General features: G+C 39.8%; 1 protein-coding gene across 1 annotated transcript in view; it reads left to right on the plus strand.

Annotated features, from left to right (window-relative positions):
• The window catches only part of MYO16 (myosin XVI), a 404,938-nt gene that overhangs the window by 133,274 nt on the left and 252,063 nt on the right, over nt 1-19,601 (plus strand). Inside the window, exons 11-12 of the mRNA XM_065896022.1 lie at nt 7,965-8,030; nt 14,849-14,976. Of these exons, the coding sequence (XP_065752094.1) occupies nt 7,965-8,030; nt 14,849-14,976 (194 nt within the window). The remainder of the gene's footprint in view (nt 1-7,964; nt 8,031-14,848; nt 14,977-19,601) is intronic.

The following is a 19,601-nucleotide window of genomic DNA, read 5'->3' on the forward strand; positions in this document are numbered from 1 at the left end:
TCTCTCTCATTGATTTTGTTAAATTCATCTCAGAGCAATTCAATCAGAATGTCTATAGAGACATCTGACTATGCATATGTGTGCTATCCCTTTTTGATAACACCCGTTATTTTTCCTACTCTGCTGAGAAACTGATGAAGTAATTTTCATGTAAATGTGAAATCAGAGATTTCTTTACAAGTAATAAATTGTCAGGTGCTGATTAACCCATGAACATTCAGTGCAGTGTCTTAATGATGGGATAAATTGCCCGCCACTGTAAATACACTTAAACTTAAATACTTCTGTCGAAATTAATGGGATGGAGTCATCAGCAGAAAGTGGTGAAGCCTGATTAGTTTGGTCTGTTACTGCCCTGTTGCTTTTGTGTTGTTTTTGTTCTCTTGTCTCTCCTTTTCCAGCATTGTGTTGATTCTTCTTCATTTTAACTTCTTAATCACATTATCCGCAGACCGCTGCTTGAATAGTTTCGATTTCTCTTATTTCTTTCATGCTTTTCAAGTGGCTTTTTATCTCCCAAGATCTACTACTCTGCATCCCAGCGGGCACCATCCTCACCATCTTTTCTCCAATAGCCTCCTGACTTTCTAGAGGAAACTTCATAATGAACCAGAGTCATTTTCGTAAAGAACAAATGCAGTCTCGAAACTCCCAGTCTTAAAACTTTTCTGAGGCTTGTCATTTTTCTTGCAAGGACAGCCACAAGCCGTATGCACGATCTGGTCCCTAAACACTATCATTGATGATTCCTAGTCACTGGTCACTGCCAGGGATTCCCCTTAGACTGTCTTTTTTTCCATAAAGTTCTCTTTCTACCTCCACATAGTACACAGTTGTATAAACTCCCACTCAATACTTCTTCAGTCTTCAAGTAAACCTTCCCAGAACTTCCAGATTAAGTAACTGTGGACCATCTTTCTGTAGCACACTTCTCACCGCTTGTGATTATAAACCTCGGTGGTGGTTTGACTAGCGTCTTGCTGCCATGCCAGACTCTGAGCTCAGGGGGAACAGGACCCCTGCTGGTCTTGCACTTCCTCATCTGAAATGACAACTACTTCCCACCTGTTTATCCGAGTCATGTCGCAAACCCCACACAGAGAGACCACCTTCGTAGACTCTCTTTGCTAACTCTACTGGGTTTCTCTCTCTACCTGGATAATCAGAATTAGGGTTCCCTGCTTTGCTAAAGTTCATATAAAATACTGTTAAAAAACAAAATTCAACTGAGTAAATTTTAGTGATCTAATTGGCTTTATTGAATGATTCATGAATTGGGCAACACCCCACCTAGCTAGCAGAGGGGAGCTCCGGGGGCCACAGAAAGGGAAGGGTTTTAAAGGCAAGATAAGGCAGTCATAAAAAATATTGCTTCAGGCTTAGGTAACTACCTGTGGGGAACAGAGGGGTCTATGTAGCGATTACCTCATCACCTTTTGGGGAATGGAGAGGGGCATGTGACATATTACCTTACTGGTACCAAACAGAAAATTCCTGACTGTCTGGTCAAGACCACATTTCTGGGGGAGGTGGCAGCTTCAGTTAGGTTAGGTATTACGCCCCTGTCGGTTAGCCTGGCCTAGCATACGGGACTCTATTTTGGGCCTGTGGTTTTCTTTTTGAGGATATAAACTTCTCACTGTGTGAGGCATGATTTCCTCTTCTGTACACCTGAAATATTGAACAGCTGAACTACCTAGGATCAATTTTGTAATGAGTGCTCCAAGTTACGGCATTTGAATTTGCCTTTAATGGATAGACAAGCAATTTAAACGTTATTGATTGAATAGTAATAGGTGATTCTCACAGTGTATTCTCTGGACCACTGGGTATGTGAACTTCTTATTACCAGTCTGCCCTCAGAGTAAGCTTTTAGAAACTCTTACAGCAATTTAATGGTTTAATTTCTTTCTGTTGAATCTCATAAGAATCAAGCCTTGCTTTTTGTATGTCTTTGTCTTTTTCAATTTCATTTTTTATTATGTTTTGCGGAAGTATTAGTCCACAATGAATTGGAAATAAAAGTGTTCCCTCCCCACAAATACAAAAGCACTAGTTTAGTAGATGTTTCAACATTAAAATATTCCAATTTGGTTGTCCGATCCCAACATGCCCCTCCCATCTCCGTTACTGACAACCTCTTTCTTTCAGTTTTCAGGCCAAAATGACTGGAAGAGTATTGGTGCTTCTTTTTCTTACATACCCCACATGCGATTTTCCTGCCAATCTCGTCAGCCCTACCTTCAAAATGCAGACAGCATACCACCTCTGCTGCTGCTATCTGGGCCCATCAGCGCCCAAGAGAAAACATTTCAGCTGAATTAACTGTTTAACCAGGGTTTTCATCTCTTTTTGCTATAGTCTGATTTGTTATATAAGATGATCTTTCGGAACAAGCTGCTCTTTTAACTGAGTGAATAGCATCCCATCTGGATATCAGATTGGGAAGTTTCCCTCCAGTCTGTAGGAGTAGGAAGTTCCCGAACCATCAAACAGAAAGTGAATTGCAGGTAATGTGATATTCACTCACCAGGAAGTGCACAGAATAAATAACGTTTTTAACATTCAAGTAATAGTTTTATAAACTATTTTTATCACAAAATATATTTTCAGATAGTCCCGAATTCCTTCAATATTTAGGCCCCCCCAAAATTGTATCTCCATATAAAATGCATTTTAGGGTAATTTTATTCTATTTTAATGTTCCTCATCTTTCTTAATTAACAGATTTCTCAATTCTTCCTCAATCTACTTTCTATCTTCATTTTTCTTCTCTGGAATTTAAGACTAATTTTCAGATACTTCACTAATAAGGTTCCCCTTTGGTTCAATTATTTCACTTTTATTTCCTTCCTCCTTTACTTGGCTATAAAATACTGGCCAATCCTTCTTTTAAGTGAATGCTGTCATGCATTCTGACATATAAAGAGAATAATGCACAGCTCATTAAAGTACTGCTTCCTGAGTTTTTATTTGGTGACCACACCTATGTAACCAGCAGCTTCATAAAGAAAAGGAGGGTAAGAAGCTCCTTCCCCAGTTTACTGTAATCATTACAAAAGTTTCTGGCATATACGCTTATGGATTAGTTTTGAATTTCTTTTAATTTTGTATAAAAGGAATCATCCGGTATATTCTTGTTTGTGTCTGTCATCTTTCATCACCATTACGTCTCTGATACTCATCTGCAGTGTTGCTTGTAGCATCAATTACTTGCTTTTATCCCTGTAAGTAAGCTACTGTACAATAAGCTACTGTATGAACATATCCTCTTTTATTTATTTACTCTACAATTGAGGAACCTTTGAGTTGTTTCCACTTTTTGGTTACTATGAATAATACTGTTATAAACCATGCTATGCCTTTTGGGGGGCACATATTAAGTAGCTCTTGGAGTAACACACAGCCTCACGTCTTTTGTGAGGCTCTCACCTAGGACTACAGTGCCAGCATCATCAGGTGTGTTCAGCTTCAGGAGATACAGCCAAATAGTATCTCAAAGTGGCTACATGCCCAATACGGACGTCTCGGTTTCCACATCATGACCAACACTGGATGTTGTCAGTATTATTTGTATTATTAATTAAAAAATCTAGCCATTCTGGCAGTTGTGCAGTGGTACTTCATTTTGGTTTTAACTTACATTTCCCTGATAACTGTCAACTTTAATAATATAATAGCCAGTTATTTTACCAGCAAAAGCAAGTTTATTCAGGAAGAGCAGAGGAATTGAAATTCGGGTTGTGCCAACTATGGCAGACCACAGGCAAATCCCGAAAACAAGGAAGGGGAGCTTGCTTTTATAGGGAAAAGAGAGGGTTTGGGAGGGGCTGTAATAACTAAATGATCCATTGGAGGAAGTATGGAGTCCAGAGCATGGAGGCTTCTCATTGGTTGGGCTGCTCCAGTCTCTGATGGGCTAGGCTGTCCTCAGGCTGAAAGATGTTTTTTTCTTTCTGTTGGTCAGTGAAATAGTGACATCTTTCTGTTATAGATAGATGTAGGGCTCTTCCTGTTTGGGGTAATTAAGGATGCATGGTAGGGGTGTGAAATCACCCCCTCCAGGCCTGTTACAAGTCCGGCTTTAGCTGAGGTTTTTAAAATTAATTCCACATAACTAATGATGTTGACTGATAGGTGTCTGTTGCTGATTTGATTATCTTGTGAAGTGTCTCCAAATTATATTGCCATTTAAAAATAAATGGGTTGTTTTACATTTTCTCCTTGATGTATAGGCGTTTCTTAAATATTCAGGATATCCTTTCTTTGTCTGGTATGTATAGATATAGATATATATTTATTGCAAACATTTTCTCCCAGTTTGTGGCTTACATTTTAGTCTTCTAAAGTGTCTTTAGATAAAGGGAAATTTGCAGTTTTTACAAAGTTCTTTAGGGTTAGTACTTTTCGTGTCCTGCTTAAAGAATTTTGGCCTTGGTCCTGAAAATATTTTCTTATATTTCCTTCTTGTAGTTTGGCTGTTTTAACTTTAACATTTCAGGTGCATTACCAGTGTGGAAATGATTTCACAGTGGTAAAAGAGGAGGGTCAAGATGAATATTTTCGCATGTGGATTCCCCCCACGCATTGCAGTGAGACCTTTGTTGTAAACAAGCTTGCCATGGGGAGTGAGTCTCTCTGAAATTGGTCTTCTGTTGTGTGGATCTGTTAGTCTGTCTGTAAACCAGTGCTAAAATATCTTAATCATTATAGCTATATAATAAATCTTGATATATAGAAAGTCCTCTGACTTTGTTCTTCAAAATGTCTTCGCTAATGACTCTTGGACATTCATACATATTTTCAAGTCCACTTACCAGTTTCCATTGGATTTTCATTGATATTGCTTTGAATGTACAGATTAGATGAGAATAATTGAGATTTTTCCAATATTGGATTTCTTGTTTCATGGAACGTTACTATCCGTCCTTTGGTCATCTTTAATTTTTCTGGAACATTAAAAAAAAATTGGTATAGAAGGCCTGTTTGCATTAGATCTATTTTAGGCATTTTTCAAGTGTTGATGCTATAATGTTATTTTCTTATTGAAAATAACAAGCAATTGTGTTTTCTAATTGTTTATGGCTAATATAGAGAGATACGATTTTGATTTTTTATAAGCACATTTTATTCATCAAACTTGCTATATCCATATGTAAGTATTAACTTACGTGGAGATTCTTTTGGCTCTTCTGCATACACTGCTACGTAGTCTCCAAATAACGACTTTCATGTGTCTCTTTTAAATCTTGATAGTTTCTTTACTTTCTTTTCTTGCATTGTTTCATGGTATAGGGCTGTTAATAAAAAGATGACTGGCAGTGACAATAATTGACATTCCTGTCCTGTTTCTGGTCCCAGAGTAAAGCTGTTTTATTATTAAAATCTGTGTTTTATCATTAAAATCTCTGTTTTATCATTAAGCAAGTTGTTAGCGGTAGCTGTGCCACAGGTGTAATCACTTTCCATAGATTAAGAAAGTTCCGTTATATTAATAGTTTTCAAAGTTATTTTTAATCAGGAGTGGGAATTGAATGTTATTAAATGTTTTGTCATTTATTGAGATGATCCTATAACTTTAGTTCTTGACTCCTTAGTATTATGAATTACAAGGGTTAATTTTCTAATATGAAGCCAACCTTGGATTACTAGAATAAAGCATGTTTGGTTGAAATATATTATCTGTTGAGTGTCTTATTGGATTCAACTTGTCAACATTTTTCTCAAGATTTTAGCATGTCTTTTAATGAGAGAGACCAGCTCTAATTTCCTTTCTTTCAATGTACTAGTTAGGTTTTTAATATCCAGTTTATTGAGGCCTCTTAAAATGAAGTGTATCATGTTCCCTCTTTGCTGTTTTCTGGAATAATTTTTTTTTTTTTTTTTTAAAGAAGATGTTGGGGGTAGGAGTTAATTAATTAATTTGTTATTTTTGCTGTGTTGGGTCTTCGTTTCTGTGCGAGGGCTCTCTCTAGTTGTGGCAAGCGGGGGCCACTCTTCATCGCGGTGCGTGGGCCTCTCACTATCGCGGCCTCTCGTTGCGGAGCACAGGCTTCAGACGCACAGGCTCAGTAGTTGTGGCTCACGGGCCCAGTTGCTCCGCGGCATGTGGGATCCTCCCAGACCAGGGCTCGAACCTGTGTCCCCTGCATTGGCAGGCAGATTCTCAACCACTGCGCCACCAGGGAAGCCCTGGAATAATTTGTATAACATTTGTTTATCTGTACATCAGCATTGAGAAGAATTCACTGGTGAATTCTTAGTTTTCTTTGTGGAAAGGTTTTAGACATAGATTCAATTTCTTGTACAAAAAATAATACTAGTTAGATTTCCTATAACGTGGTACGTTTGTTTTGATAAGATGGTGGATTGCTGTCCACATCATCTAAATATCCAAACTTAGTGACTAAAATATGATTCCTAATATCCTCTTCGTCTGTTTCCATGTCAGTGGTGTCTGTAGTGATGTCATATTTGGGATATTGGTAGTTGGTGCATTTCCTCTTGTTTCCTCAGTCAATCTTGTTAGGGTACTATATTTTTATTAGATTTTTCAAGATTGCCTTTTGGCTTTTGTTTTTTATTCCTTGGCATTTGTTTACTATTCCTTTAATTTCTGCTCTTGTAGTGGCTATTTAATTCTGCATAATTTGATGTAATTTGATGAGCTCCTTGAAATGGATACTTAGATCATGATCTGCCTTTCTTCTTTTCTAACATATACATTTCAGGCAATAATTTTCATACCAAGTATACCTTTAGTAGCATCTCACATGTTATGTCATAATCAAAATATTTTCTCATTTGCATTATGGTTTCTTTTCTGGCTCATAGGTTATTTGCAGATGTATAAGTTCCAAACATTTGGTGATTTTCTAGGTATCCATGATTAATTTCTATCGTAATTTCTCCCATGATCAGAGAACATACTCTACGTGACTCAAACTCTTTGAATATAATGAAACTGGTCGGTGTTCCGCTTAAAAGAATGTATGTTGTACGGTTCTTGGTAATAGTGTTCTGTATAAGCCAGTTAGTCAACTTGGTAATTATTTATTTCAAAATTTTGTCTGTTTGTTCCATTAGTTACTAAGAAAAAATTGTTAAGGTTCTCCACTACCACTGTGAGTTCATGTTTCTCTCCTTATAGTTTTGTGCTAGATTTCAGTCTTTCAGAATTTTAGAATTGCTATATCTTCCTGATTTATCATTTTATTATTGTGAAATGTCCCTTTTTATCACTGGTACTGCTTCCTACCTTAAAGTCTATTTTCTATGAATTGAATATTGCTAAACCACGTTTCTTGCAGTAATTACTGTTTGCGTGTGTATCTTGCTTCATCCTTTAACATTCAAGTTTTCTTAGTCTTTATATTTGAGTTAGCATTTTAATCCAGTTCATAATCTTTGTCATTTAATTAGTTAGTAGTTTACATTTGACATAATTACTGATGTATTTGGGGTTAAATCTCACATTTTATTATTTGATTTTTATTTGGTCCACCTGTTCTTTATGCCATCTCATTACTTGTCTTTTTTTTTAATTAGCATCATTTTTATTTGCTTTTTGTGCTTTACTAACTTTTCTGTTATATAGTCTATTATTATTCTTACGCAGTGATATAGAATTCACACCCCATTTACCGCCTCCACTCCATTTGGCCGTGTGTTTTAATTTTGTATGTTTTTATTCAACTGGTGACTATAAAACCCCTTTAAGATAAGAAATGCTTAGAATTCAGTCATTTCACTTGCTATGTGTTCAATGGAACAAGCCTATTGGTTTAATTTTATTTGACTTTTCTATTTATTTACAAACAGCTAAAACAATTCACAAAATGGTAAAGTGTGATTTTGACTTATTCTCTATATTTTGCTCAGTGATTTAAAAATTATATAATTTTTAACTTTAAAGGTGCTATTTATATGGTCCAATAACTATTTATATCCTTTCCTTTTAACAGACTTTTATTGGGGACATCCTCCTGCTTGTTAATCCATTCAAGGAGATTCCAATTTATTCCACCATGGTGAGTATAAAATTTAAAATACCGTTTAATAATGTAGAGTAACACTCACTAGACATGCCTATTTGTATCAAATGATTACGAAGCAAAAACCGAAGCAGTAAGTAAAATCAAGCTTCTCAGAAAATCCTACACTGAATGGTTAGATAGGAGTGACTTTAATTTGTTCTGAGAAAATATTGACAAGGAATGTTATTTTGTCAAAAGATTTCTTTGCACTTATAATGCGAAATTCTTATGATTGTAGTCCCTAGACAGACGTCTAAAATCAAATGTTACACTGACTCTATTTCCCATGTATTTTTGATTAATTCAAGGTCAGTTGGTTTAGAGGTCTTTGAACATCATGACCGCTTTCAGAAGAGTATTGACGATGTTAAAGCAATGGAATAAGAAAGGATATGATACTGCGTTTATACATTTTTCTAAAAGACTTTCCAGCTTGAATCATGAGACTCAAAATTAAAAAGAAATTGCTTGTGGAAAATCATTCCAGGCCGCTGAAGACGCAGCATGATCTCTGCTGTGTTGTCCACATCACTGTGGATAGCGAAGCATATTGTCATATCTCTTTGCCTAGTATTTTTGGATCAAACACACTGTCATGGGAGCTCTCTGTGTTTTGTGCAGCCACAAGGCTGCTTCCAGTCCGAAACAGAATCCCTAATTAGGAGCAGGAGATAAAAGGAGGAGACGTGTGTTCTTGAAGCAGGGACGCACTCGCAGATGCTGGAGGGGCAGATGCTGGAGGGGCATGGGGTAGGCGAGAGAAAGAGAGAGGAAGAGAGAAAGAGATTACTCTCTCTAAACTGCAGAGGACGCTACTAAGAATTATTACAGAGATGCTTCCCGGGTACGAGAGGACCTCCCACTACCCCACCTTCCACTCTTCTTACCAAAAGTCAATTCCACCATTGCCTTAAAACTACCTTGGAACTTGCCCACCCTCCTCATTCCACCCATTCCTACCCCAGCCTCATCCCTGGGCTAAGTGTGTGTGGAAGCATGACCCACTAGGGCAAAAGGGATTACAGGTACCCATAATCATTTTGGGAGTTCTGTCACAGGAGCAGGTGCAGGAAAAGGAGGGGAAGGAGGAGAAGGGGGAGGGGAGGTAACAATCACAGGGAAGATGGCGCCATTCAAGGACCAAGCCTACGGCACTGGCAAAGCAGCATTCAGAAAACCAACGCGCAGGTGCACATCTGAGAATGAATGCCTGAGCAGTGAATCTGCATCGGCTCTTCACACTCAGTATCAGACTTCTCTCGATTGTTTCTCACCATAACCTTTACTATGGAGTTCACAAACCAGAGATATATCACCTTGAAATCTCAGTGTGCAAAAGGATGACAAATACCCGGGGATGACTTCACAGGTCATATTTTTGACTACACGCAGTACAAGACCAATCAGTCATGCTGAATCCTCGAATTATGGATGAGATTAAGCTCCTCCAAAGTGTACCACGACACCTAGTGTGGGAGGCCAGGCCTAGGGCTTCCTCTGCTTTCACATTCCATTGACTTTCAGATGCTGCTGGCCTCCTGATGGCCCCATGGCCGGGCATGTTGGGGTTTGGCAAGTAGCTAGGGTGGCTGGGCTTCTTAGCCATGGAAGGAGAAGTCTACTGGGTTTAGTATAGGGTTTAGCACGCGGCAGGCCTGCTGCAAAGGGCTTTACGTATGCTACCACGTTTAATCCCCAAAGGGACCCAATCAGTGTAAGTGTTATCGTTCCCTCTTTGCAGATGGATAAACTGAGACTTCAGGAGATTAACTAGGCTTTCTAAAGTTTTGTCATGAGTGGCAGAGACAATTTAAATCCAGGTCTTGTAGCCCCAGAGCAGATGCAGGACAGACTACTCTCAGGGACCCAAATGCTGAGCCCAGAGACATATAATTAGTCATTGTATGTGACTGTTTGTATACAACAAACTTTTTTTTTCAGGGTATGTCATCTATATATAGGTATAAGATAATGAGCGGGAAATCCAATCGGGCAAGTAGAGTGACATGTTCATACGATGGTGTGAAAACAGCAGCCAAGCCCCGTCAAGCCCTTGGCATCAGGTTCCACAGATTACCAGGACCCTGATGTTAGGGGCCCGTGAATGGCACTCTCAAAAGCTACACACTGCATGGTTGGCTTCAGAAATCAGACCATGGCAGGATCCTGCAAATCTCCTGGATGTTTATTGACACGTATCACGCACAGTGGAAAATAGGAGGGAATTGATCCGTAAAGAAGGACCTTATTTATTGGGATCACAGAGTCCAGCAAAGACGAGAGATAACCCGAATGAAGCTTATGTGATGCCATCTCATTTGTGAAAGAGCACTTAAGATGCCCACGGACCAAAATCCTCTTGTTCCCAAATGATACAGACATGGAGAGAATAAGGTGAAATGGAGAGAGATGGCCTGTGGGAAAGGAAGGGTCTGACCCTGACAATATTTTCTGGACCAAATGAGAACATGCAATAATATTAGTAACGATCATGGTAACCAATGTAGAGTCGGTGGTTTGTCAATCACTCAGAAAACTAGAACGGCTTGGTGAAAACCTTCAAGGTTCAATATAAATAAGTGGAAAATGCTATTTTATTAAAATTATTATTTCATTTTTACATTATTTCTTAAGTGTAGAATCAGCATCAAGCAGAGTATTACCAGGTGGTAGCAACGGAGTATTCTACAATGCAGACTCTAACATGGCATGAAAAAGAAGATTTACAGGAAAAGGGAACTGAGAAAGGTTATTGGTTCGATTATCATGAAAAAATTTTGGACACTCACGATTCTTTACCACATCTAATGTTAGTGAAACTTAGCCTAAGGAGAATACCGAACTCCAAATAGGTTTGAAGAAACACAGCAGGAATGTGAGATGAACCCCACGTACACGTAGATTCAGGCATGCTCCTGCCTCTTCGGGTCTCACTGTGTTGATAACATCTAACGAAATCCTTACTAGGACTTTACAAAAACAAGTGGAGTTTAAAAGCATTTTGTCAAAATTAGGTTAGAGCCAGGTTGGACTTGGGGAGAAAGTGAAAGAGTGTTAGTGCAAGTTTAAAAAAAACCAGACAAACCCCAAACAGAAATTTATCCTGCAAGAAAACAAAGGTGGGCTAAATCTTCCTAGCTGGCTTATGAATTATCGTGTAGACGTCACTATCATTCAAATATCTTTTATATTTATTTTAAATTCTGGAATAATTCAAAATGCAAAAAGTTCAAGCGTAATAGACAGTGTGTGCCCACCCCCCATACGTGTGTCATATCGCTTAAAAAATTTAAAATAAAAAGTACTGTATTTTTTCACATGCACTCCTGAGGTTGGGATGCAGCTTTAAAGACGTGATACCAAGACATGGTGTGCTAGTTTAATTGTAATGTTATTTTCTGGGTGGTACTGAAAATAAAGGTGTGTTTCAATTACATGGTATCTGAGATTAAGTGACACTGTGTAATGTCAACACAGACTGAGTTCCACTTCCGCCTGTTCCTTTCCACAAAAGATGGCAATCACTACCCGAAGTTACCCTTTTTTTTTTTTTTTTTTTTTTTTTTTTTTGCGGTACGCGGGCCTCTCACTGTTGTGGCCTCTCCCATTGCGGAGCACAGACTCCGGATGCGCAGGCTCAGCGGCCGTGGCTCACGGGCCCAGCCTCTCCGCGGCATGTGGGATCCTCCCGGACCGGGGCACGAACCCGTGTCCCCTGCATTGGCAGGCGGACTCTCAACCACTGTGCCACCAGGGAAGCCCCCCCTTTTTTTTTTATGTACTGTTCTTTATTATCCGTTAATAGATTTTTTTAACATCTTTATTGGAGTATAATTGCTTTACAGTGGTGTGTTAGTTTCTGCTTTATAACAAAGTGGATCGGCTATACATATACGTCACCGAAGTTATCCTTTTATCCAATCTTCTGTCTGTTCATTCTGTATACGTGCACAAATATATGTAAGAAAAACTGCATATGCTATTATTTTCTGTTTTAATTTACTCAGAGAATATACTAGCTATATTCTTTTACAACAAAAATCGTCATTGATCATTATGCTTTCAAAAATTTTCCATGGGGCTTCCCCGGTGGCACAGTGGTTGGGATTCCACCTGCCGATGCAGGGGACACGGGTTCGTACCCCGGTCCGGGAGGATCCCACATGCCGCGGAGCGGCTGGGCCCGTGAGCCATGGCCACTGAGCCTGTGCGTCCGGAGTCTGTCCTCCGCCACGGGAGAGGCCACAGCGGTGAGAGGCCCGCGTACCACAAAAAAAATTTCCATGATGAAAGGTTCGGGTCTAGTTAATTCATTCTAAATACCCTGTAGTGTTTTATTGTTTTAATACACAATTATTTGTATTTATTCATTAATCCCTATCGTAGAATTACTCTTTTTCTGCTCTTACAGAGAGTACTGAGGATCGTTTGGTGTGTAGTTCTTGGTTCATGTTTGAGAATTTCTACAGAGAGATCGCTAGTCAAACCTACCTCCTTAAGTTTAGAAGTTTCTGCCAAATTACACGTAGAATTTCTTAGAACAACACTCAGTATTATACATGTGTTTTTCAGCCCTAGAGAAAACTTCATTTCGAAGTCAAGCTCCACCACTAACTTGCCACGTGACCTTGGACCTGTCACTAATTTTTCTTTGCATCAGTTTCCTCATCTGTAAGCAGGGCGATCATCCTCCTATCCAAGTCTCGGGTTCCTAGGAGAATTGGATGAGTGAGTGTAAAATGCTGAGAAGAGCAGCAAGCACAGAGCAAGTGAGGCCCTCGCCATCGTTATTTAAGCTACTATTGATAAAGTTACCGATAGTTCATGCGTACTGTATCACCTTATTGTTTGAAATAGCATTTCCTTGGTTACGAAGAGAGTTGTTTTTTCATCTTTTCTCACGCGCATTGGCCTTTCCTTTCCGCTTACACTGTTTGCCCAATTTTCTATTTTGTTTCCAGTTTTTCTTACTGATTTGTGAGAGTCATTTATAAAATGCTGAGGATTTATTGATTGTATGCCCAGCTTACTTTCCTCTCTGTCTTCGCCTGAGTTTTTTATTATTATATGTGTGCTGTTTGTGGTTGAACAGGAGTTGTTAGCTATGATGTTGTAGGATTTTTCCCAATACAATTTGTTTTTGACCCCTATTCCCTTACTCCCAAATCATAAGAGTACTGTTTTTACATACTTTTCTAAATGTGTGAAGCTTTGCTGTTCGTATTTGGAACTTAAATTCAGTTGGAATTTATTTTTACAGATTGGCATGAGATAGTGATGTTTGTTTCCTTTACAAATAATCAATTTTCTTGACAGCTTCCTTTAAGGGTAAGTGACACAGCCCCTATGGCCCCCAAATCTCACCGTGTAGGCCTGAGTGGAGTTCTGTAGTCTGTTCTAGCGGTTCCTTTTTCTCTCTCTGCACCAGAACCACAATGTTTAATGACTTCGGCTTTTGATGTTTTTATTGGGATATAATGCATACACGAAGGTGCTCATCTCTGAGTGTACTTTTCCACAAGCACTGGAGGTAGAACATTCCCAGCTTCCAGAGCCCACACTTGCTCTTTCCAATCACTGACCCTTTGCGCAAAGTACTGCCACGCTGACTTCTAACAGCATACATAGATTGGTTTCACCTGCTTTTTTTTGCTCTCTGTAAATGGGATCTCACAGTATGTTCTCATATGCAGCTGATAGATTCCATTCGACATTACATTTGTGAGAGTCATCCAATTTTTTCTTGTAGCTGTAGATCATTGATTCTACGTTAAAAAATTATTTCCCCTATAATTTGAAATAATTTTACACTTATGGAAAAATTGCAAATAATTAGTACAAACAACTTTTTTCCTTCAACCATTTAAAAATAATTTGCTGGCATGTTGTCCCATCAACCTTGAATACATGTACTGTGTATTTACTACAAACAAAGGCATTTTCCTATGTAACCTCCATACAGTCATCAAAAATCGGGAAATTAGAGCTGTTACCATTTAATCAGGAGGCTTCGTTCAAGTCTTTTCCATTGTCTCAGTGATGCCCAAACAACCAAAGATCCAGTCCACCATCACAGGGTGCGCTGACCACTGGGCATTTAATTTCCTTCCATTTGGAACAGTCCCTCAATCTACTCTTGAACTTTCCAACCTTGACATCTTTGAAGATACAAGCCAGTTATTTTGCAGAATAAAAATTAAATTTGTCTGATATTTCTTCATGACTCACAAGTCCTCCTATCATTTAGTTTTGATTCTAATATAACGCAATTCACTCGAAACTCGAAAGGACTAAAAATACTAGCAGTGAATCACCGTGGCGATCATTAAAAATCACCATTGCCCTGAAATCAAGTTCATTTTGTCTTTTTTCCGAGAAATTTGTAACTTTGTATGTTTCAGATACAACTGCTTTCTTTTCAAATTAAATATCCTTGCCATCTTATGTTACTGAAATTAAATGTTGCTGAGAGAAATTGCATTTGATGTAAGTTGCCACCGTTTCAGCTTACTTCATGGAGAGCTATTGAACTGGATTTTGGGGAGTTGCTCTCTTTGAAGACAGCCAAGCGATTTAAAGCCTGCAAGCCAAATAATGAAGGCTCAGATGTGTGTCTCCGTTTTGTCATTACGGATGCTTAAAATGTGCTGAGAAGGGCAGCATTGTGCAAATGTTTTGTGTTTACAAGTGAGACTCAGAATTAGAGATTTATATGCTTCTGTGTATGGGAAATATGTCAGTAGCGTCGCGAGGTAGAGGATCCTGAACCCTTTTCATGGAGATTCCTGCCTGTGTGCTGCCCTGTTTTCCAGGTCTCCCAGCTGTACCTGGGCAGTGCGGGGCAGCCCTGCCCCTCTCTGCCACCTCACATTTTCTCCTGTGCGGAGAGAGCCTTCCACCAGCTTTTCCAGGAGCAGAGACCTCAGTGCTTCATTCTCAGGTGAGCCTGCCCCTCACCCCAGCTCCAGGCTCAGTTCTGCCCTGAGGGCTTGGCGGTAAAACCGTCCTCATTTCTTTTGGTTTACGTTTATTTACTCCCTCACCAGTTCGTGGTCCACTAAGTGTGCAGTGAGTACACTTGACTCGTTACAAAGGAGAGACACCTTTGTTGTTAGAAATGGCCCTGAGTGTAGCTGAATCGATATCAACAAACTGAACCTGAAACTCATTTCAACCATTCAACGTTATGTTCGCGAGAGTCATCCAATTTTTTCTTCATTTTGAAGATTTACAGCTTAGAACTAGTGTCTTGCTTTCAAACCTTAGAAAACATGGGAAAGAGAGGCACCCGCTACTAGTACCACCCTTCTCCAAGATGTGGTGCTGAGCAAAATACCATGCAAGACCTTGCAGATGTGGGATTTCCCACCCGCTTCTAGGTATTTATACCTTTGCTCATATGTCAACAAAATTATACACTCAAATTAATTTTTTAGTGAAATGCAATGGTAATATTAGCTCATAAATACCAAGATGCTCAGGAGGGAGCATTTAGATTGGAGCAAAAATTCTTCACGTCAAAAAGAAGTGTACCACAAGAAGTAGGGATGAAATGTGATTATATATTGATAGAGGAATAAAGAAATATTTAGGTATTAAGATAAGATCTGCATTGAGAATTGTGTTTTATAGCAGACCACACTGCCACAAGAGGGAGACTTTCATAAATACCCCTGGCTTTGCGTAGATTTCAGCAGTAGTGTTGGTTGAAAACTGAATGTGTGAATAAAGCTTTGCACAACCTGAGTCCAAGTGAGATACAAGAGTAACTATGGAAACCTGGAAAGAGCCCAGATAATATTTAAATATTTAAATAAGCACTTCTTTATATACTGTTACGTTGTGAATTTAATCAAAAATTCCATGGAGGGTCACATCGATGGGTTGCGAACTTAAGTGTTCTGGTTTTCAAAATAGTGTGCAAATGGTTGTTTTTACACCTGTTCGGAAGTGTCCCCTGGGGTGGGGTGGGGGACCCGGGCATTCTTGAATCAAGCAACTCTGCTTTCATCTGCTTTATCTGTTGGGTTTCCTGGTCTCACTTACACAAAAAGAGAAACACTTTTTAAAAATCGTGAGATGGTGGGGAGTGTGTAATAGTGTTGACAATAATAACAACTCATATTTATTGAGAACCTGCTCAGTGCCAGCCTCTCCTCTAGGTGCTTTCCATGTATCATCTTATTCATTGCTTTAGTAACCTTGTAGGATAGGTATCCTCATTGTTATTATTATTGGCATTTTATGTATCAGGTGCTGAGTATTAGAAGGGTTTGCTAATTAGTCCAGGGTCTCCCAACTAGTAAATAGTTAGTGTAGCTGGGATGTGAGCCCAATAGTCTGACTTCTGAGCCCGAGTGGAGGTTATCCACACTCACAGCCAGACTCTAGAGCGTGGCTCGCCCAGTGCCGCTAACCTAAGGAGGCTTGCAGAGGTCCCCCCAAACTCACCTAAAATGATGGTTACAAATCCACGGACTTAACTAAATTCTCATTGAGTCCACTTAATCCTTGTCAAAGACTTTGGACCTTAGCGAAGCTTTGAGGGGCCGGTGAATCCATATCCTTTGGGAACCTACCGATTACAGACAGAGTTCACAATGCCTAGCATGTTCTTTCAGTGAAGAAACCTGTTTGTCTTTGTTTTTACATGTACTTGCTCATGGAATTGTTTTTCTAACAATAGCAAGATTTGTTAATATTCTGCAGAACTAATATTCCTTTGGGACATTTTTAAAGGCTAATAATGCCATGTTATCAACCACTTATTCTGAAAAAAAGATTTCTTCATTCACGTTTCGAGAAATGAAGAGCAGGGCTTCCCTGGTGGCGCAGTGGTTGAGAGTCCGCCTGCAAATGCAGGGGAGCGGCTGGGCCCGTGAGCCATGGCCGCTGAGCCTGCGCGTCCGGAGCCTGTGCTCCGCAATGGGAGAGGCCACAGCAGTGAGAGGCCTGCGTACCGCAAAAAAAAAAAAAGGAAGAGCAAATCCATGATCATAAGGACTTATTACTCTAGCCATTGTCTTTCTTCTTTTGGGATTGGTGTTTGCATGTAGCTTCTCAACCTCCTTGATTGTCTTGACTACGACAGGCTTTCTGCCTTTATATTAATACATTAAAATGAGTCAATTCAGAATTCAACTAAATACTTTGTGTAAAGATCATTTACAGAGTATCTTTTATGTCCCATAATTAGCATTTACAAAGAATAATTGAAGATTTGGAGATCAAAATTCAAATATTCCTGGAGTAGATGATTTACAGTACCAGGCCAGAGGATTTTTCATTTGATTTTCAAATTTTCATTTTATTTCTCATTTTCTTCATAATTATGGGCTCCCGTAACACACTAGGCTTCATCCTAAGGAATAGTTGTTTTTTTTTTTTTTGTGGTACGCGGGCCTCTCACTGCTGTGGTCTCTCCCGTTGCGGAGCACAGGCTCCGGACGCGCAGGCTCAGCGACCATGGCTCACAGGCGCAGCCGCTCCGCGGCACGTGGGATCCTCCCGGACCGGGGCACGAACCCGCGTCCCCTGCATCGGCAGGCAGACTCTCAACGACTGCGCCACCAGCGAAGCCCCTAAGGAATAGTTTTTAACAATTTTTAGATCTCTGTCCTGGGCTAGAACTGGGAGTTTGGAGCCCACCAAGTTCTACCTTGGCTTTAATTTTCTGAAGGCCTTGATAGATGGTTTTAATTAATTGTTTGAGCATGTACGACAAATATCCGTTATCCTAACAGTTTGCTGAGCAAACCTAAACTAATGTTTTATGCTGAGTGTGCCGCTAACTTGTGAAATAAGCAGCATAGGGCCTGCTTCTGTCCTGTACAGATTTAGCAGACAAGGCTGTTCATATTTAAGCCTCACATTTTGTATGGGTCCATGACCCATCAGCGCCGCCCCAAATCTTTGGTCAATGTCTGGTTTAATCATAGATGTGGATTTTCAGATCAAGGAATGTTTCTTGAACACGTTGAACTAGAATTTTTAGTTTCAACTTGATATGCTATGAGGCCAAGACTATTATATCCATTTTTTCTTTTTTCTAAGATTTCTTTGTATTTTACTCAAAGTGAAATGTGGTGATCGTTGTGGGATTTTATGAGATGGCAAAGAGGCATGTGATTCTGGCTAGCCGAGAGAGTTGATCATTTTCCCGACATGTGGTCACAGGGTGAGGGCAACGGTGGGGAGAAGGAAAAGGGACTCATGTGACCACTGGGTCAGCCCCACAGCCTCCCAGGCTCTGTGTCTCCAGATCCGCAGGGACTCGAGACCCGCCCCTGTTTCTACTTGCTCAGTAGATGCTCAGGGAGTGTTGGTTGAGTGTTTAATGTTGCATAAGCACTGCCTTCTACGCTGCCCCTTCTCCAAGAATGAGCTCAATTACTACCTCACCCAGAAGTCTCCCCTGGCTTCTTCCCAGAGATGTACCTGCCCCTTCTCCTGTGGGCTCGTTGCTAGCTGTGCCCACCTGTTATAATTATACCTTAATTATGTACCTACTCCTTCCTCGAGAGTATCCCCAGCCCATGGCGCAGGAAGCGGTATCTTTTCACCTCTTTTACCCTGAAGACTAACAGACTCCAGCACGTAGTAGGCCCTCAGTAAGTCTCATTTGAAGGAACAGGCAATATTTGAAAAAGGAAAATGGTATTTTCAAGATTGATCCCTGAGTGAATGCAAGCAAAATCTCTCTAAAAACGAGACGCCTGACACATCAAGTTATGTTGCTGGGTAATAGGATTTTTTAACAGGGAATATAATTGTAGACATTAAATTTCCATCATGAAAGATTTAGATTGTTTCTGCTCTGCAATTAGAAGGTTAAAAGGAAGGGTCTTTGAACCCAGAAAATGAGCTCTTTCGTATCTTCCGCAGGTCACTGTCACCTGCTCCCCTGAGGCTGCTAAACTGGTCGCTCCAAAAGTGGTTAAAATGTTTATAGTCACAGATGAGGGGAGTAGACGTTTTATTAACAAGTTGAGACGTGAATAAGAGAATTAAGTGTCAGTTTCTTTCCTGGCAAACACCCTTTAATCAAATTCATCAGAACAAATGCTCAAGGGAGAAACCTGAGAAAGCCCTAGCAAAAGAGCTTTATATGTATTTTCAACTTTTGGCTATCGATGAGTAAACACCATTTTCACGAGTATTCCATCTAGATGCAGTAAAAGCCTTATTTCATATCGGACCACGTTGGTTTAGTATTTATTGTGTTGGAGTTTTGTGTTAACCCGATATTGCCTAGTCTCAGGAATATAATACAATCATTATTTATAGGAATTATATCACTTATGAAGTATGCCTGGGAAATACCAAAAGCGCTGTCCTCATGCAGGACATATTTGGATGGTGCCTGTTCCTAGATTAAAGGAAAACGGAAAACACGAAATGTCAAAACTGACAGCAGCCTCAAGACGAAAGAGGCCGTTTTCGGATCTGCTGAGCACTGGGCACTTGCCTACCTGGTCACTCCTCCATCTTTACCGGCTTAGTTGTAGGAGCTGCATGCTTGATGTTCACTTTGAAGGAAAGAGGAGGAAAGCTGAGAAGGATTGA

Source organism: Phocoena phocoena, chromosome 18, assembly GCF_963924675.1.
Source record: "Phocoena phocoena chromosome 18, mPhoPho1.1, whole genome shotgun sequence".
Lineage (NCBI taxonomy): Eukaryota > Metazoa > Chordata > Mammalia > Artiodactyla > Phocoenidae > Phocoena > Phocoena phocoena.